Source organism: Fusarium verticillioides, chromosome 1 (assembly GCF_000149555.1).
Source record: "Fusarium verticillioides 7600 chromosome 1, whole genome shotgun sequence".
Taxonomy (NCBI): Eukaryota; Fungi; Ascomycota; class Sordariomycetes; order Hypocreales; family Nectriaceae; genus Fusarium; species Fusarium verticillioides.
Window position 1 is genome coordinate 204,465 of NC_031675.1, and position 19,078 is coordinate 223,542.

The 19,078-nt window shown below is 48.6% G+C and overlaps 10 protein-coding genes across 10 annotated transcripts; 6 read left to right on the plus strand and 4 right to left on the minus strand.

Moving 5' to 3' along the window:
- Positions 1-40: 40 nt before the first annotated feature.
- FVEG_09883 (hypothetical protein) lies at positions 41-1,741 on the minus strand (the record flags this gene model as incomplete). Its single annotated transcript, XM_018898962.1, has 5 exons — positions 41-236; positions 305-947; positions 1,007-1,275; positions 1,333-1,565; positions 1,616-1,741. The coding sequence occupies 5 exons, from the start codon at positions 1,739-1,741 to the stop codon at positions 41-43; spliced, it is 1,467 nt and encodes a 488-aa protein (XP_018756941.1).
- Positions 1,742-2,236: 495 nt separating this feature from the next.
- FVEG_09882 (methylisocitrate lyase) lies at positions 2,237-3,395 on the plus strand (the record flags this gene model as incomplete). Its single annotated transcript, XM_018898961.1, has 3 exons — positions 2,237-2,732; positions 2,779-3,045; positions 3,112-3,395. The coding sequence occupies 3 exons, from the start codon at positions 2,237-2,239 to the stop codon at positions 3,393-3,395; spliced, it is 1,047 nt and encodes a 348-aa protein (XP_018756940.1).
- Positions 3,396-3,528: 133 nt separating this feature from the next.
- FVEG_16686 (hypothetical protein) lies at positions 3,529-4,733 on the minus strand. Its single transcript, XM_018905927.1, has 2 exons — positions 4,634-4,733; positions 3,529-4,584 (listed from the first exon to the last, which is right to left on the minus strand). Exons 1-2 carry the CDS (start codon positions 4,664-4,666, stop codon positions 3,595-3,597), a joined length of 1,023 nt encoding a protein of 340 aa, XP_018756939.1. The 5' UTR covers positions 4,667-4,733; the 3' UTR covers positions 3,529-3,594.
- A 324-nt stretch (positions 4,734-5,057) lies between these two features.
- FVEG_09881 (hypothetical protein) lies at positions 5,058-6,280 on the plus strand (the record flags this gene model as incomplete). Its single annotated transcript, XM_018898960.1, has 6 exons — positions 5,058-5,091; positions 5,141-5,211; positions 5,263-5,474; positions 5,528-5,624; positions 5,677-5,968; positions 6,018-6,280. 6 exons carry the CDS (start codon positions 5,058-5,060, stop codon positions 6,278-6,280), a joined length of 969 nt encoding a protein of 322 aa, XP_018756938.1.
- Positions 6,281-6,903: 623 nt separating this feature from the next.
- Positions 6,904-9,028, plus strand: FVEG_09880 (hypothetical protein; the record flags this gene model as incomplete). Its single annotated transcript, XM_018898959.1, has 2 exons — positions 6,904-7,327; positions 7,374-9,028. The coding sequence occupies 2 exons, from the start codon at positions 6,904-6,906 to the stop codon at positions 9,026-9,028; spliced, it is 2,079 nt and encodes a 692-aa protein (XP_018756937.1).
- Positions 9,029-9,254: 226 nt separating this feature from the next.
- Positions 9,255-10,172, plus strand: FVEG_09879 (shikimate dehydrogenase; the record flags this gene model as incomplete). The annotated part of the gene is made up of 1 exon (XM_018898958.1): positions 9,255-10,172. The coding sequence occupies one exon, from the start codon at positions 9,255-9,257 to the stop codon at positions 10,170-10,172; it is 918 nt and encodes a 305-aa protein (XP_018756936.1).
- Positions 10,173-10,420: 248 nt separating this feature from the next.
- FVEG_09878 (hypothetical protein) lies at positions 10,421-11,449 on the minus strand (the record flags this gene model as incomplete). The annotated part of the gene is made up of 1 exon (XM_018898957.1): positions 10,421-11,449. One exon carries the CDS (start codon positions 11,447-11,449, stop codon positions 10,421-10,423), a length of 1,029 nt encoding a protein of 342 aa, XP_018756935.1.
- Positions 11,450-11,783: 334 nt separating this feature from the next.
- Positions 11,784-14,480, minus strand: FVEG_09877 (hypothetical protein; the record flags this gene model as incomplete). Its single annotated transcript, XM_018898956.1, has 2 exons — positions 12,059-14,480; positions 11,784-11,996 (listed from the first exon to the last, which is right to left on the minus strand). Exons 1-2 carry the CDS (start codon positions 14,318-14,320, stop codon positions 11,784-11,786), a joined length of 2,475 nt encoding a protein of 824 aa, XP_018756934.1. The 5' UTR covers positions 14,321-14,480.
- Positions 14,481-14,776: 296 nt separating this feature from the next.
- Positions 14,777-17,133, plus strand: FVEG_16685 (hypothetical protein; the record flags this gene model as incomplete). Its single annotated transcript, XM_018905926.1, has 2 exons — positions 14,777-16,992; positions 17,043-17,133. The coding sequence occupies 2 exons, from the start codon at positions 14,777-14,779 to the stop codon at positions 17,131-17,133; spliced, it is 2,307 nt and encodes a 768-aa protein (XP_018756933.1).
- Positions 17,134-17,616: 483 nt separating this feature from the next.
- FVEG_09876 (shikimate-5-dehydrogenase) lies at positions 17,617-18,504 on the plus strand (the record flags this gene model as incomplete). Its single annotated transcript, XM_018898955.1, has 1 exon — positions 17,617-18,504. The coding sequence occupies one exon, from the start codon at positions 17,617-17,619 to the stop codon at positions 18,502-18,504; it is 888 nt and encodes a 295-aa protein (XP_018756932.1).
- Between the last annotated feature and the right edge of the window lie 574 nt (positions 18,505-19,078).

Sequence of the window (19,078 nt, forward strand, 5' to 3'; positions counted from 1 at the left end):
GAAGCTTCCATCATTCAGCAAATCATAACAAAGCACTATGCTATGTGAGGTAGCGAAAGTTCTTGTTCTTATCACCAAGCTCTGTGACATCGACAGCCATATCTGAATCGACGGGGCCATATTCACGGTCCCTTCTCTTGTTCTCACGTTCCAAGGCGAAGCGGAGACCTAGTGCAAGGACAGAGATGAGTCCGGTCAGTCCGCAGCCAATGGCAGTGCCACGAAGGTAAAGAGGTCTGGTCAAGCATTGTGTTAGTGTACGAACGTTAAAATAAGATTTTACTGGAGTTAAAGAGACACTTACCCGTCAGTACTAGGAAAGACAACACTACTAACAAAAGAGGAGCATTGACCGAAGGTAGCCAGGATAGCTAGTCCAGCACCCTTTTTCGAGTCTCCTCCCTGATTGTTCAGCAGCCAGGTGATGTTGATGGCAAGCGCAGGAAAAACTCCACATGACGCCAGAAAAATGGCGGCATAACGCGTTGTCTTCTTAGACTCATCCTGAACAACGACCAACATGAGGTAGCCAATAAAGCCAACGAAAGCGCTGCCACCGACAACATAACCTCTCTTGCCATACCTGTCACTCACCAAAGCTGCTAGCACGCAGCAAAGGAAAGCTAGAAAGTATGGCGGTGCAGTAAGGCCCTGTGCGGTGACGGATGAGTAGCCCATATCGCGGACAATTGTCGGGAGGAAGTTGGAAAGGCCGGCGAAGGAGTAGTTGCAACAGAAATGAATGACGGTGTGGACGTAGTTCTGGTAGTCTGTCAGACCAGCAAATATCTGGTTCCAGCGAACTCCAGTCTTTTTGGTCCGATCGCGGACCTGGAGCCGCTCAACAGCGTAAGTGGCATCTTTCTCAGATAGGTATTTGGCATTATCTGGGGAATCTGCCAAGAAGAACCAAGCGACGAGAGAGAAAGCTACAGTGGGTGCACCCTCTGTAACAGGCAAGTTAGAAAGCCGTGACATCGACGTCTAAGCGGGGATTGACACGTACCGATGATGAAGAGATATCTCCAAGGCTCCAGCGAGCCACTGATATGTGTGATTCCGTACGCCAACGCAGAAGCGAAGCAATTGGCCAACGGCGACATTCCAAGTAGAAGAGAAACACGAAAGCCCAGTTCATCACGACGGTAGAACAAGGACAGGAAATACGGTGCACCTGCACCAAACGCAGCCTCGAACACGCCAAGCAGCGCCCGGCAGGCAATAAGTCCACCGAGATTATGCACGGCACCAGCGCACATGGCCGCCGTTCCCCAACTACAAGAAACACACTGTTAGTGCCTACCATAGTCATTGAGAAAGAGGCTTGCTTACCAAACGCAAAGCGCGGCGACGTATTTACTCGCAGGGAGGATCTTCCAGAAAAGACTAGTCCACTCGAAGCAAACGTAGCAGATGTAGAACGCGTTGAGGACCCATGACCATTCAGAGTCACTGAGACCAAGGTCACTTTTTGCACCGGCGGTTTTGGCGTTGCCGATATTTCCTCGATCGAGATAGGATAGGATGTATAGGCAGCAGACGATGGGTAGAAGATGGCGGTCAAACTAGATAATCATCAGTAAAGCTGTTTCATCTGGGGGTGTTGGTGACTTACTGTATTCTTGATGCGCTTGTTGGCCTCCTCGGGAACGTCAACGCGTTGCGGTTCCTGGTGTTCTGGTGCATGTTCGAGTTCCTCTGTGCCCAGGGACATCTTGTGCTCAGACTCTTGGTGATTCATCTTGAGTGTGTACCGAAAGACAAATTGGAAATAGAGATGAAGCTTGATGAGCTAGGAGATCTGGATGGATCTTTCGCCAGGATATCGGTGGGTTTTAGTAGTCGAGCGATGAACTATCAATTTTGGGGCGCTTTGACTCTATCCTCGACAAATCCCGTCAGTCTCCGGGGTTCAAGGTTCGTAGCTTGCAGAAAGGGGGCATCTGATCTCGGATCCAGATCCAAGATGCGGGGTCCCCGCATACCCCAGATTCTGTAAGAACTATCCGGGGGAGCTTGTTAGATCCGGAGCATGTTCTGCTCCGGATAGGTGAGTATCCGTCACTTTCCGACCGTATCCGAATGCCAAGCAGCTCCGAACCCTTACATATTCCTAGGCTTCATGTATATAAGTTGTTCATCTAACGTCTCCGATCAGACTGTTCATCATCATTTATCAAACCTCTCATCATCCCAACAACACATATCTGCATCAAACACCCCAATTCAATTCACAATGTCCAAGTCCATCGTCAACAGCACCCCCTACCCCTTCCAGTTCAACCCTCCAACCTTGCAAAAGCTTGGCAAGCCCGGCCAGACCGCAGACGTAACTGGCACTCTGAAGAATGTCCGCGGCAAAATCCCATCCGTCCATGCATCAGCTCTTCGCACGATGATGCTCGAGGCCCATAATGACCCTACCAAGATCCTCGCCCACGCCTGCAGCTATGATGGTCTTTCATCACGACTCTGCGAGGAAGCTGGATTTCCCATGATCTTCCTCGCTGGTTATGCTGTAGCTAGTGCTTACGGTTTGCCTGACACTGGTTATATCGCTATGGCTGAGGTGTGCGATAAGATTCAGGAAACGGTGCGGCAGGTCTCTGTGCCTGTTATGGCCGATGGAGATACGGGGTATGGTAGCCCGCTGAACGTCAAAAGAACTGTGGAGAGTTATGCCCACGCTGGTGCAGCTGGAATCATGATTGAGGACCAAACCTGGCCAAAGCGTAAGTCTGTAATGATGATTGGATGATCTAGAGCTAATTGCCTTAGGATGCGGCCATACCAAGGGCAAGTCTGTCGTCTCTCGTGGTGAGGCATATGCCCGTATCCAGGCTGCTTGCGACGCTCGAGATCAAGGCAAAGATATTTTCATCCTAGCGAGGACTGACGCTTTGATCCACGGCTGGGAAGAGGCCATGAGCCGTGCCAAAGAGTTCAAGAGAATCGGTGTCGATGCTGTTTTTGTCGAGGCCCTTCCCGATCGTGAGTCTATGCGACGATGTGTAGAAGAGATTGGCATCCCCACATTTGCAAACAGTAAGTCATATAACTCAGCTGCAATTTCCTTCAAATCGCATCAATCGTGTTAACACATCGTGCTAGTCATTGAAGGAGGAAAGACGGAGAATCTATCTGCGAAGGACCTTGCGGAACTAGGATTCTGTGCTGTGGCATATCCCTGGACGCTTGTGGCTGCGAAGCTCAAGAGTATCCGTGAGACCTTGGAAGAATTGAAGAAGAGTATGACCGTTGGAAAGCCGCCTATGATTCTTTCATACAACGAAGTTTGTGAGGGCGTTGGATTCAATAAGTACTGGGATTTGGAGGAGAGGTACAAGTTCAAGGATGATGGACTTATGACTGAGTCCACAAACGGCCGTTCTTAGTCTTCGTATCTAGTACAGTGGGTCGGAACGTCACGCGAGGGGATGTCGAAGTAAATATGATTCAAGCACGTAACAATCACATGAAGCTCGTTATAGGCTAGGCTAGCCCGGAGATAATTGTGAGGATCTGGCTATGAGAATAGAAGTATTAATTCATTCCTGCTTAAAAACATACGTCGTGCTAGTAGAGATGAAGATACTACACTGATGGAAGCGTGCCACCTCGTATTCCCATTTCGCCTTCTATTCCGCATCTTGTGAAAGGAGCAAATAACTGGTCAACGATCTTCACATCCCATCGAGGTCCATCTCCAAAACAGACACAGCTATCGTACAGTCGGCACTTAACATCTTCCAGTAGACACTGCAAACTTGCATCCCCACTTCCATGTGCAGCAATTCTTAAACTCTCTAGTGAATCATCACTCATTGTCTTCTTGAGTCGTTTCTCAATCCCGATACACGATAGCCATTGATCTGGGTCCTTACCCGTGGATCGATACTCTGTTTCGATGAGATTGCAAAGTACAAGTCCCAGGTCCTTTTCAGCCGCGACAGCATGTGCTTGGCTGATGGAGCCTGTCTGCTTATACTCGAGTCTTGCCTTTGCCATAGTTTCGATGAAGGAGGGTTTGATATCCTGCGTGGCTTTTGAATGCTTCAGGCCCTTCTGGATGACTGTTTTGGCGTTGTGCTGTGTGCACACAGTCTGGTAATGCTCCATGACGGACCAGAAGAGAAGGCCAGCAAATGTTTCTGCACCAGGGCCAAGGTACGGAAGGATATCCTGAGGCGGCAACGCGACGCGGAGGTAGTGTAATGGGTCTAGCCACATGCTGCACTCCAAACGATACTGGGTTGATTGCAAAGGGCTCACTGGCAGGGGAATGTCGCTGAATAAGCCCTGGAAGCTATCTGCCTCTACAGCGGTAGTATCGCTAATTGACGTCTCAGTGCTCGAAAGGCCTGTCCCGATCATCGCGACTTGTGGTGGAGCTTCAAGGTCAGCAGCGACTGCAAGCTCCCGAATGATGCCGAGCATCTCAGGTCGCTCGTCGCCTTGAGCTACATCGAGTAGTCTTTGGATTCCCTGCTTAAGACGCGCATTTTGATCTGCCAGCGCATGGTTTGATTGGGCCTGTCGCTTGCGAAAAGCTGCTTGTGAACGTCGGCCTCGCTCACGACGACGCTGGGAACCTATGTTAGCGCCTGGACGGAGTCGCGCGGAGGAAACTTGCCGTCAATTCATCTTGAGGCTCTGCGATACCCATACCGTCGCCAATAAGTTACTCCCTGGTTCTCTACTGGTCAAAGGATATGAATTCTTCTCAAACTTGCCATGCAAAAATTGGATTTGTCAGAATGAAGCGGGAGAGTAAGCAGAGATGCCTTGACCTGATTGGTTGGAGATTGGCACCAATTACCCCGATCACGTAACCGCGGGAGACGGCTCAGGCCGACTCAGTATCACCACAACGCTATAGGATTGCGGTTACGTATTCGGAGTAAACGTTGTCCCTGTCGCTTGGAATTGAGTACCCTAAGGCACGCGTCGTTACTGCAAAATGGTTTGTATAAAGATGAGATCCTCCTTGCTTCACAAAAATATATTTGCTTCACAACTCCCCCATTCCCGTCTACCAACACTTCAAATTATTCAATATGGTCAAAATCGCTATCGCAGGAGCTTCGAGCGGTATGTTTAGCCTTAAAGTTTCAATGCCCCAATTATTGACCATGTTTAGAACTCGCTAGAGAGATTCTCGACAGGCTTGTCGATACCAGAAAGCATGATATCACTGCACTTGTGCGCAAGGTAAGACTGGACCATGACCCGCCTGTTTGGACTGGTGACTGACAAACGTAGGACCCATCTATATTTCCAGAGCTTCCAGGCATCACCTGGATTAAAGCTGATTACGAAAACAAGTCTGAGCTTGTTGATTTATTCCGCGGCGTTGAAACTGTTCTCTCCTTCCTAGCCGTACACTTGGATCCCGGCAGTCAGACCCAAAAGCGACTTATCGACGCAGCTGTCGAGGCTGGCGTGAAGAGGTTCGCTCCATCTGAGTGGGCAACGTGAGTTTTCCATCAAGCATTAACAAGCGACATTTCAACTGACTATGCTTCAGAGGAGCCAAACTCGCAGACTCGCTGGACATCATGTCATGGTACAGCGGAAAGATTGAGATCAGAGACTATCTCAAGACTCTGAACTCTGACAAAAAGGTATCATAGCCCAGATACTCTCTTCATTACAGGAGCTAATCCCGTCAATTAGATTATCGAGTATACACTATTCCAACCTGGTGGGTTTATGGATTACCTCTGCCATCCCTACAAGACTGCAAAGTACATCACCACTACCGTCGTCAACGTCGATTTCGTCAAGAAACGCGCGTTAGTCGTCGAAGGTACGCTCGACGACGAGATCACTTACACGAGTGTTAATGACATTGCCAACATCGTTGCCAAGGCTATCGATTTTGAGGGCGAATGGCCCGTGATCGGGGGTATCAGCGGTGATAGTATCTCCATTCGTCAGCTTCTAAAAATTGGAGAAGAGCTACGAGGTAAGCATTCGAGCAAGCAAAAACAAGCAAAAGTACTGACTTCTCCTAGGAGAGCCTTTCGCTATCGAGTGGCTCAAGATGGAAGACCTTGCAGCTGGTGAACTCAAGACAGATAACTATCCAAGACTTCCACTGCCATCTGTTCCACAGGACCAGGTAGAGGCTTTCTCAAAGATGGTCGTCATTGGTACACTGACTGCTTTACATCGTGGAGCTTGGACCGTCTCGGACGAATGGAATCGTATTTTTCCTGATTATGAGTTTACAAAAGTTGATGAGCTGTTGAAGTCAGTGTGGAGTGGCAAGAACTAACACTGGTGAGGTTTTGGATTTCCCGAGAATAAATAGACATAGCGAAATACACGGCACACTTATCTCCAGGTTTAACATCTTTCCTTAAAGCTGGTGCAGATTGGACAGTCCAGTCAGCAAGGTGATTGGCAGAAAAACAAGTAAACGCAATAATCAAAATAAGGCTCTACTATGGTTTTGTCATCAGACAAGGTCTAATGGCATAAAGTCTGACCCTAGATTACAGCCCGCCGAGACCCTCAAAAAGACAGTCAGTCTAGGAGGCCTCCAAGGACTAGTTTAGCATACTGGCTATGTACATACACCCTGACTTCGGTTGCCAATTATAATGAACAAACTAGTTAGCGGCTGTAATAAGCCTCAATTTTAATGAACAAATCCTACTGGTCCACAGTCACATGACCATATATGAGACCAAGACAAAAGACTAAGACAGCGAGCGCCAGCTGAATATGCAAACAATCTGCACTGATAAGTTCTCATTCTTATCCTCTGCCTTGCGTTGCTCTGTACCAAAACTCCTGTCTTTCGAGTCCTGAGTTCGATAAGAGTTGCGCCAGCCGATTTATTCATCGTCAAGCTGTCTCGTGGTATAGACGTGCATCACGTTCGCCCTTCTCGAAATGGATGATACACTTCTCCGAGGCCATACCTGCCTGCACTGCCAGAAGCTCAACCTCTGCGGAGAACTGGAAAGTGTTTTCGTGAATACAAACTTGGACTTGGGGGGCTCCAGCTCCCTCCCTTGGTCCATGAAATTTACTGGGATATATCTCAGCGATCTACAAGAAGGTGCGCGCAATGGCTGCAGCCTGGGGAAGTATCTCGCTTCGCAGCTTGGAGAAGGGTACCCAGAAAGTTTGAGTCCGCATGATTTGAAAGTGTACACTGATGATTGGTGCTTTCATGGTCTGATACCTCTGGAGAAGACTCTCTCAAGGGATCAAAAGCCTGAATTCTCAATCAATGATCATTATGTTAGTGCTCCATCACATAAAGGAAAGACTTATGCTGAGTTCCCGACTTATCACATCACAACGGATCAGAGTGAGCTAGTCTGCCTAGTTGAATGTCTTCTTACTAAAGAATATAGAGGTCGAACGTGACGGACTGCCAAACCTTTTGACCCGAAAGCCAATAGTTGCTGATCCCCTGTCAGATATCACAGCGGCGAGCATTAGGAAGTGGAAAGGCAGATGTGACTTCAGCAAATCTCAAGCCCATAAGATCTGCTCCAAGCCAAGTCCGAAATTCCTCCCTACTCGACTTATCGAGATTGTCAGAATTGATAGCGATCAGAAGCCTTGCGTGAGGCTCGTTGAAGGAAGTTCGCTTAACGCAGACACTGAGTACACAGCTCTGAGCTATTGCTGGGGCGGTGACTTGAAGAATTGTTTAAAAGAAGGCAACAAAGACTCGTACCGCACCGAGGTCCCTTGGAAGCACATTCCTAGGACAATTCAGGATGCTATTCTGACATCGCATAAGCTTGGAATTGGCTTCATCTGGGTGGATTCACTCTGCATCATTCAAGACAGCAAAACAGCCGATAAGGACCTTGAAATTAGTCAGATGACCGAAGTGTATACCCATGCAGCTCTCACGATTGCAGCCAGAAGGGCTCCAGACGCCGATGCCGGCTTTCTTCACCCGAGATCAGTTCCTTCAGGAACAACTATCGTGGAATTCCGCGACGACAATGGAGAAACAAGACGAGGCACATTGACGTTCGAGGCTGCGGAACGGTATGAAGATCAAAATATCTTGGACACGCGTGGTTGGACATTGCAGGAATATGTACTGTCTCGTCGATTGCTGATTATCGGATCATGGACAACTACGTGGTCCTGTCGCAAGGAACGCAAGGGAAACTGTGACGGATGGAGTCTGGATAGAGATCTAGGTGACCCATTCCAGAATGACGCAACTTGGGCTTCGGGTGGCAGCACAGAGTTCACAGGCGCGCACCGTCTCGATGCTATTGCATTCTTTGGCACTCATCCCGACTACGACCAGCCAAGGCCTGAAGACCAGCTCATTAAGTGGGAGTGGTATGAGCTGGTTGAGCTATACACCAGACGAAATCTCACAAAGAGAACTGATAGGATTCTCGCAATATCAGGCCTGGCGCAGATTTTCAGTCCCATGCGTGGAGGAGAATACGCCGCTGGGCTATGGGTGAAAGACATGCCTGAAACGCTCCTGTGGGAAAATAGCTCTGCAGCTTTGAATCCACGGCCAAGCGATCAGGGGCCGTCCTGGTCTTGGACGGCCATTAACGGTATAGCCGAGTTCAGTAAAAGCCACGATCAAAATGTCTTATCGGTGGAGTGTATTGAATGTGAGCTCGGTCAGCCAGGAGCTCCCTTTGGATATGTGAAACGCGGTGCTCTTCGTGCCACGGGACCTGCACTGGACCTAGAGTGGAAATGTTGCACAAGTCCATCTAGTTGCAAGTATTTTAAGGGGCATCATCTGAGATACTTGACTCCTGATAGAGGATATGTCAACGCCCCAATTGTCTTTCGTCCCGATGCAAAAGAGCCTGATTGGGACTGGACCACAGTTACATTACTTGCTGTCAAGGCTGATGAGTGCATCGACAGCACGGAAGGCTTGGTCTTGCGAAAGAAGGATGATACCAATTACTCAAGGTTGGGCTACTATAGTGGATCGAGTCACCCCCATATAGACTGCCCCTTGCCCATGGTCAAGAAATGGGGTCTTAGAACTTTTACTATCGTATAATTATAGCTTTTTGCATAAAATGGGAACGAGTTCAGTCGGGTTTCGGTATCAGAGCCGTAGTGGAGTAGTGAGGGGTTAGTTCAGCGGAGATGGTGCTCCCAAAAGCGGCAGAAGAATACTCCGCGCCTGAACCTTGGCGAACACAATGGCATAGATAAACTAAGACTACAGACAATAGAATGAAGGCAACATTGGCAATCAATCACATGAGAAAAATATCATCAAAATGGCTTCAGAAGAACAAGAACAACGCACCTTGCACCTTGTTGGCATTGGCGTCGGTCACTCGATCGCTCCGCCAATGCACAACCATATTGCTCGATCCCTCGGCCTCCCGTGGACATTCTATGCTACAGAATGCGCTACCCTCGATGACTTGATGGATCTTGCACGCAAAGATACCACAGCCGGTCTGGTCGTGACAATGCCCTACAAGAACGCCATCATTCCTCGTCTCGATGCATTAGATGATCTTGCTGCCACAATCGGTGCTTGCAATAACGTCTACCGAGACTGGGAAGATCCCAAGAAGCTACGTGGAACAAACACTGATTGGCGTGGCATTAAAGGCTGTTTGCTTGAGAAGGGAGACCAAGCTGGCGTGCCTGTTCTGAACAAACCAGCTTTGATCGTTGGTGCTGGAGGAGCTAGTCGAGCAGCTGTTTATGCACTCAGCTCATACTTCCAATCTTCAATCATCTACGTGCTGAACCGTGATGAGCAAGAAGTCATAGATCTCATGCGTGATTCACAAAAGCTTTCTCCTGTACCGACCATCATCCACATCAAAGAGGGAGAAGCCAAGAAACTCGAGACACCATACTACGTCGTCGGTACGGTACCTGACTTTGAACCTCAAACACCAGATGAGCTTGCTGTTAGAGCTAATCTGGAGGAGTTCTTGTCTCGTCCTGAGAAGGGAGTGTTGCTTGATATGTGCTTCAAGCCTAGACGGACGAGAATGATCAAGTTGGCGGAGCAAAAGGGCTGGCCTACGGTTGAGGGAACGCATGTTATTGGATATCAGATTGAAGAGCAGTGGAGGCTTTGGGCTGGTGAGGAGAGGGTGAAGAAGCTTGATAGGGAGGGGGCGTGGAAGGTTCTTATTGACTCGGCTGAGAAGAGCCCAGGCATTAACTTTTAGATCCTGTATAGAAATTGAGAAAAGCTGTTCTGAGTAATGAAGGATATTGATGACGCAAGTTCGCGATGATGCCAAGATATAGACTGACCGTTCTCATCAAGAGTGGATTGCGTCATGTGGAATTTGCTGTCAGGTCCAAAAATCCAAAACATGGCTCCCATAGATCAAATATACTACGGTTTCACGAATCATAGAGGGGCTTAGTGCCACAGCTATGTATATGTTTCATTATGCTTCTTGTTCCTAGTCTACATCTCGTTAAGCTTCAACCTCTCAACAAACGTCTTCCAAGCTGCGATACCCCTCTCGGCATGCTGTTTCGGCACATCCTCTCCCTCCTCAGACATGGTTCGCGAAAATAGCTCCATCGAGACATATCCCTTATACCCCATATCATGTATCAACACCTTGGCAATATTCTCAACAGGAAGATAAGCGCCTCGATCCGTCTCATACATATAGGCTCTAGCATTTCGTGACCAGTTCATCCTAGCCGGGTTTCCATCAACATGGAACGGGTGTCCTTTGACAAGGGGAGTCTCCATCCTTTCGGCGTCAACGACTTGGATGTAAAACACCTTGTCGAGAGTGACCTCTTTGACAAGTCTCTCTAAGGATTCTTTGAGATCTTGGTCGGCGTTGGGTGTCTTGCCAGTTGGGGAAGCTGGATCGCCCCAGACACGGCCCGCGATGTTGAATGTGTCGAGGCAAAGACCAAAGTTGGGTCTGTCAACTTTCTGAGCCACTTCCCATGACTTCTCCCAGGTGTCGACGTGAGTACTCCAGCACAAAGCTTCGTAGGCAAAACGAATTGGGGGATCTTGCTTGATGCCCAGATCTGCTAGTTCGACTAGATCTCCTACTATAACATCCATGTCGCCGGTCAACTGATCAGCCGGGAGGAAATTGGCGGGAATCTGAATAGTGTTGGTCCCCAAGGTCTTTGCGATCTTGAACCATAATTTGATCTTTTCAATGAGTCTAGCATGTTGCTCCCGGTCCTTCAAGCCCTCATAAAACAAGAATGGCTGGAGGCCAATGACTGTAAGCTTCAAGCCATCCAGCAACTCTCGGATATGCGATGCCGCGTTAAGAATCTGTTCATTGCTAGGAGTTTCGACACTGTGTAATCTTTTTGCTTCATATTCAAGATCCTCGTAGAACACTTCGATGCCTTGGAAACCATGATCTGAGGCTTGTTTGGCCTTGTTGGCGAAGTCGTGGAGCCAAGCTCGGCCTAGAGAGGCAGATAAGATAGCGGGCTTAAAAGAACTCATCTTGTGTGATTTGACGACTCAAAGAATTCGATATGACAACTGTATCATTGATTTTAGGTAGAGCTTTATCTCATGAACTCACTCGGTGGCATGGTGTCGCTCAAGCCTAGGATGACGAATGTGAGCCGGCAAAATACTGTTCCGATGGTGCCGGGCCGGTGATGCGACTCCCGAGGATGAATGGATAAGTAATTATCCAATTTTCTTCATCCGGTGTCTCGCTGCGTTTAGTGACGGGATGTTGGCGTTTTGATAGAAAGCAGGGTCATTGAAAACATCCATGGGACATTGCAGTATTGTGGTCTTGATAAATGTGATAGCCTTGTCTCAGTGCCTATGTATCCGCTTCCCTTGCCAAACGCTCCTTGTATGCTCTGAACACCTCTTCTCTCATCAGATTAGCTGGTGCTCGTCTGGTAGTAAATAGCTCAAACTGCATCATTCCCTGCTCTGGCAGAACCTGCAGACCATCAACGGGTATCCATCCTTTCTCTGATAGCGACTTTATCTGCTTCAGTAGTGGAGTCTCTAGCGGTGTGTATGAAAGCTGTAAAGGCATGTTAACTTCATTCCATAGTACAGAGTGTTCTCGTGGCTGTCAACGCTTACCTCAATTGCAACGCCGCCAGTCGGGCTTGAAAGCCAATGTTCTGGGAGACTCGTGTCTGCCGAGCACTGTCCATCGATTTCTCGCGTTGCTACGCATGAAACGACAATAGTTGGTAGACTTAGATCTTCAGGCCATGCGTCGTCTTTCGAAGCGATGATTCTAAATGAAGGATGGTCTTGACTTCCGCTCTCTATCTCGATGCCATCCGCCGTAGTCCCACCACTGTCGTCTTTGTGCTGCGCATTGAATTGCTTGATGAGTTCTTCTGCCCTCGACCGAGTCCGGTTATGGATCAGAATAGTCTTCACGCCAAGTCGAATAAGGGCATACGCAGCAGCACGAGCCATACCACCTGCTCCAATGATGAGACCAGTCGTCCGTCTTCTGACAGCATTGATTGGAGATAGATTCCGCTGAACGCAGGTATGGATACCAATCCAATCAGTATTCTCGCCAAAGAGAGCTACTGTTGGCCCAGTGGTGTTTCTGCCAAGTAAAGAGTCCATAGTAGGTTCCTTCAGACACAAAAGGGTGTTAACAGCTCCGATGGCCTTTGCCTCTTCACTCAGAAAGTCCAGTTTGGGTATTATGGCAGTCTTAAATGGTGCAGTGATACTAGCACCACCGAAAGTATTGTCCTTGACAAGTTCAAAAAGCTGGTCCATTGTCTCGTGAAGAAAGATCTTATATCGGTGTGGCATGCCCAGAAGCTTAAAGGCAGCATTATGCATAGCTGGTGACAGACTCTTGGAAGTACAATTTCCATAGATACCGAAATATTGGCCGTCCAGTAGAAATGATGAAAAGACTGCTTTCTGTGCTTCTTGCACAGTAAGCAGAACGTTCGATGGGCAGTTTGGGGCTAGCCTTCGGACTAGTGGATGTGTAACTGGGCTGAGGATGGGGTTGAGATAGCAGGACATGCGTCCAAGACGGCCGGTGTTGTATGCTACTAAAGGGATACTATGATCTGGTGATGATCTGACACGATGAATAAAGTGTTGTGCGGCGAAATTGTCTTCCACGGTCTTTGCCTCTTGACAGATGCGAATTATATCACACCCGAGACTTTGGGCTCTTTCAATCATGGCCCATTGTTTTGGCAAGTTCCAACCATCTTCTGCTGGATCGGAAACGACATGATGGCCGATGACTTTTGTGTGGCCTTTGGATGCAATGAGATTCTTGATCTTGGCTGTGTCGCATTTGAGATCCACACAGAGATACTCCGGGGCAAGGCGTAGCCCATGATACAGGAGCTCAAAATACTCACCTTCTGAGATACTCCTTTCGCTTCCGTATATGTCGAGATGGTATAGAATTGGAAGTCGTATGTTCCTCCTGACGACGGAGAACTGTCTGCTAATCCTGTCTGCGGCCGTGTCCCCGTCGTTCACCTGATCCCCAAGACTTGAAGTTGGTATTGTAAGTTCAAGAGCGTCCGCTTCAGTGTCCAATCCGCGAAACTCGGTGATAAGCGTGCTGAGTGTTGACAGTGGTAGAGATAAAGAGTACGTAAACTTTCTTGTTTCCAGTGGTATGGATGAAAGACTGTTCTTTGCTTTATACTTGCTATAACAGTCGTCTCGCCGTGTGATGCTGTATACCAGCTGAAGAAAGTCTTCTTCAACCTTCTTCAGTGCAAGAGCCCGAGGGGATATATCACCTCGTGAGGTTGCTGTATCCAGCTTGGAAAGCGACATATCTGAGATGTTGTAGAACTCAAAACTTGACAGTTTCCTGTAAGCTGGTGCTGCACGGCGAGTGAGATCTCGAATGGTTTCCACGTCGAATATTCTCAGATGGCGTTGAATCTCTTCAGCATCACGCAAGATGTAGATGACCAAGTGGTCCTTGGCATACGCCGAAAGCCATTCTCTGCCAGTGCCTTCAACAACTCCAGGGCCGCAGACAATAACCGCGCCTGTTGGATTGTCAAAGAGCATTGATTTCATCAATCTCAGCTCCTCCTGTCGATATTGAGTAATGCCATTGGTAGATTTGTAAACCGCTCTCGAAAGACCGGTGGCTCTGTAAAAATATTGATCCGCATCAAGAATGCGAAAACCCAACGCGCTTGAGGCCATGACGGCTAGGGTTGACATGCCACTGCCACGCAGGCCGATGAGCGCAATAGACGCGTTAGGTGCATAATTGTTTCTGGGCTGAGAATGCTCGGGTGTACAAGTCCTTGTTATTGGTGTACTCGGAGTCGGCAGCCTTGAAGGCCCCAAAGGCGTCACCACGGTCGAGGCCGCCATGGTTTCCTCGATGTTTCGCTGGAGCCAGGTGAGTGTGTGGTGGACAGGACTAATTAGAGCCGCGAATCATCAGGCCAAAGTCCAAGGAGTATGTTTTCGAGTCACCAGAGTCATGAGTAGGTAGGAGGCCATGGTACTGTTCTCGAGCGACCAACGATGCCTTTGCCTTCAGCGTGTTTAATCATATTCCCGGCCGTTGATACTCGCCCAGGTAAGTGGCCGCGGCATATTCCAAGCCAATCAAGTATCAGCGGTAGAAATTTCTGCCGCTCCAGTTCGACCCCAGTCACCCCGCACAACACTTACTGGATCAGGAAAGGATGGAGAAGGATGATTGTGATGAGTGAGCCTGATGAATTTGAGAATCCAGGAAATCTGGCCGGCGTCAACGACAGGCAGTTGACAGAAACGAAATAATGACCACAAGGTAGAACATACCATATCTTCAGACCCACAATGTCGACGACTTCTCAGGACACGAAGGGTAGAGGCCAGTCAGAACCCAGTCCACGAGCTCCAAAACGAGCAAGGAGGGATACAGAGACGTCAGACAAGGGGCCCAACGGACGTAATCGACATCGAATTACACGAGCATGCAATGAGTGTAGGAGACGAAAAGACCGATGCGGTGGCCAGCGCCCGTCGTGCAAGTCATGCATTGATAACAACCGGACATGCAGCTATGGACCTTCAAAGAAACGGGGACTACGACCAGGTTACGTGAGAGGCATCGAAACATTGCTGGGCTTAATCTTCAAGTCTATCCAGGGGAGTGAAGAGTGGATATTGGGGCTTCTAGAGGGTGTCATCCGGCAATCGTCCTTCTGTCCTGCAACCGGTCTACATGACGCCAATATCTCTGTCGATCTCTTACTCGAAACATGGCATAAATCCTCAGTATCTAAAAAAATGGGAAGTCTTCTCTCGACAGAGAGTGAATTTGAAGATGAAGGTGGCGACTCGAGTCAGATTTTCGATACAAAAGTGGTTGAGGGCCTTTCGCTCATGGTGTCAACGAAGAATGGGACAGGGGCTCCGATGACGCCAATGGACACGATTACAGCGCAACCAGACCTACCAACCTTCAATTATTCTCCTCTACCTATTCCAAATGATTCATCTCCTCGACAAAGTGGAGGAGTGCCTTCTCACACCACCGTCAGCCGCCAACCAGAACCAACAGCACAGCCTCTAGATTCCACACCATCCGCTATACCTGACCTTCCGAAGAACTGGTCATATTTTCTAGATCTCTATTTCGAGACAACACATTGCTGGTTTCCTATATCGCAAAAGCACGAGCTACTGCGAGCTGCGTACATGTTATCTAACGAACCAACGGCGACGTCTGCTAGTTCACTGTCTGCAGGAGAAATGGCGTTTCTTCAAGCCGTCCTAGCATATGCCTCACACCAGTCGACAACTCTATCTAATACCTCCAACGGCAAGTCTGATGTTACAAGTAGTCTCAGATCGCCACAGAAGCTACTCGAGACAAGTTTATTCGCCAATCCAACTACCTTTGATCTCGGACACGTTCGAGCTCTGCTTGTCGTATGCCTCTTTGAAATGGATCAGAAACACTGGTCTTTAGCATGGACTACGATCGGTCGGGCCATATACACAGCGATATCCCTCGGGCTTTTCGCACAAGGCACCAAAATCGATCCGTCAAGCCAAGATGGGCTAAAACGGACAATGATGGGTTGCACAATACTAGAGACCATGGTCGCAGCACGTCTCGATACTCTTCCTTACCTCACATACTCTAATTTCTTGCTTCAGAACGGCTTGTTGGCTGATGGCAACGAGGAATGGGAGCCATGTAACCTCAAGATCCTCGTTGAACCAGAATCTCAGCAAGACCAACAGAACACGAACTCGCATGTTCCGGGGCATGTGATAAGCACTTTTAACCGATCCCTCCAACTTATGCTATCATTGAATGATCTGATACACCACAAAAAGAACCTTGATCCGGCTGGGAGCTTTGGCAAGCTCATAGGCTTATGTAAAGAGAACTTCAGCACTATGGTCAGTATGAAAGCTACCAACTTGTCACCCCAAGCTCTTGGTCTTTGGATAGCTTCAGTTACTATATTTGAGATGGCAGCAACTGTCTCAAACCGTCCTATCGTCGAACGCCCCAGCGGTTATTGGGAGAATGTCGCATGGCTGGCTGGCATCACAGAGAAACGCGCCCAGAGCAGAGGTCGCTGTGCTATATCACCTGTCATCAATGCTTGCATGGAATTAGTTGCGAGCTCTTTACATCACCAGGGAGGGTATTATAGAGGTAGTCACTCTGGCGATGACTTTCATTGCGCTAAAGAAGCCGTTGCAAAATGCCTGGATACTCTACAAGAATCGTTAATAAAAGCGTCTCAAGTCGATATCTCTAACGATTCAGAGGCTGTACCGGCGGGAAGCGACAGCCATTCTCTCCTCCCGATGCATCTGGTAGTTGGTAAGGAACCAGTACCATCCCGCTTCGAACTACCACCAACTCCATCAACACTACTATCAAGTAAGGTGGACACGTCTGTGCCGGGCAATGCAATGCATTCACAACCACCAGGCGGAATGTCATTCCCAATAGACCCAGTCTTGGGGCCAAACATTGACGACGACGGCCTTTTTGACAGCCTCGCTACGTTGGATTCAACGGATTGGTAGGTCCACAAAGAAATGAGTACCGTTTTCGCAACTAATAAGCAGATAGGCTGGCAAACCCACCAGAGTTCATGCAGCATCTTGGAATGCTTGACGATGCGCCTAATAATCTCGAACACCTCTTCGATATGGGATTTTAATTGAGAAGGGCACACATATGGGCTTGTGCAACGCCCAGACCTTAGACTCCGATGCGAGCCAAGTCCACATGGCCTCGACGCCCCGTACGGATCCTCTGCTATTACTACACAGTATACATGTTATAATTCTTGAAACATGGCTAGAATTCCGCCGCTTTGGATCACCGTGCCTCTGAACGAGCTGCTACACAATTTGACGACGGAGAATGCACTAGAGGCGCCTTGTTTTGGAGGTTGCCCCAGCCGGCAAAGTTCTTTCCCACTCCCTTGGTGACCAGTCTATCACAACAATGTGTGCTCCACTTCTTATCACTTGCAGACAGCAGGTGATTTAATGTTCTGTTCTGTTATCGGAGGGATCAGTGCTCTCAACATCATCAATCTTCCCTTGGCCGATTCATTCATCCGTTCATCATGCTTGCAGACGACATTACTCCATCTCATCAATGGCTCACGAATCACGACAGCTCTACCACAAACGCAATGACCCTTTCCTCTGGTGTAGTGCCGCAAAGGGATGGTCAGAGGCAATTCTACATCTTTGGCCATAACATCTCACACTCACTATCTCCAACACTTCACAACGCCGGGTTCAAGGCTCTTGACCTGCCACATCACTATCAAATCCACGAGAGCGAAAATGTCGATGGGTCAGTTGAGAGCATAATCCAGCAACCTGACTTTGGCGGTGCATCCGTCACCTTTCCACACAAGCTACAGATCGGCAAGTTGTTGGGATCAGTCTCTCCAAGAGGAGAGAGTATTGGAGCTATCAATACCGTTGTTGTCATAGAAGTCAATGGAAAAAGAGTGCTTCACGGGGACAACACTGACTGGATTGGTATCAAGAGATGTGTTGAAAGGGCCGGAACTCGACACTTTGCTTCTTCGTCAGCCCTGGTACTGGGTGCTGGAGGTGCCGCGAGAGCTGCATGCTACGCTGTCCAGACCCTAGGCTTTGGGGAGCTCATTGTTGTGAACAGGACGCTGAGCAAGGCTGAGGAATTAGCGTCTAGGTTTCCTGACCTCAAGACCCGGTCATTCGCAACATTGGAGGAGGCTGCAACAGCAAAGGATGCTCAGATCAGGCTTTTAGTTGCATGTGTGCCAGCTGATGACCTGGGAGCCGACAAGATCCCGAGCGGCCTGTTCTCGGGAACTGGAGATGGAGTGTTGGTAGAGATGGCTTATAGACCGCAAGTCACTGGGATGATGACAGTCGCCGAGCGATATCCTGGTTGGAGGGTTTATAGGGGAGTCGATGTGCTTGAGGAGCAGGCATACGCCCAGTTCGAGCTGTGGACTGGAAGGCAGGCTCCGGTTGAGGCTATGAGAAGTGCTATGCAGGCGAAGTTGAGGGAGAAGATATGAGAGTGTTGCTCAGATCAATAGAGGTCAAAGAGCACGATAGATAGCAGAATTTAAATGCATGGGATAGAAGGTTTGATGGAATTGATTAGAAGGACTGCAACATCCCAATCAGTACTTGTGTTATTTGCAATTGAGGCTTGTGGCTGGTAGCTTATTCTGGCAGACATAACTTTGCGCCTATCAAACTGTCAAGATCTCTATGCGGATAGCTAGCAGCACCTATGTAAAGGTATGCTGTCGTGTGGACGAATTAACCTGGAATATTTCCCGAGAGAAAGCCACCATTCGCAAGGACGTCCAAGATACAAACAGTAATGTAGTCAGCCTCGGCATTGTCATCGGGCAAAATGGCGGAATTGATGGCTGGCTGAAGAGTGATGCCTCCAACCTGAGATGGTACATCACATGCCCCCAGTTATGTCTCACCTCAGCCATGTATGTACCTGCAAACTGTTCAACGCTGATTCAGATTTTAGTACATCGCATTAGTTCCAATCTCTTTTCTCTTCCAGTCTGTCAACAACAAGTTGGAGAAATGTGATATGTCCTGCATCGAACCAATAGGATCATGTCT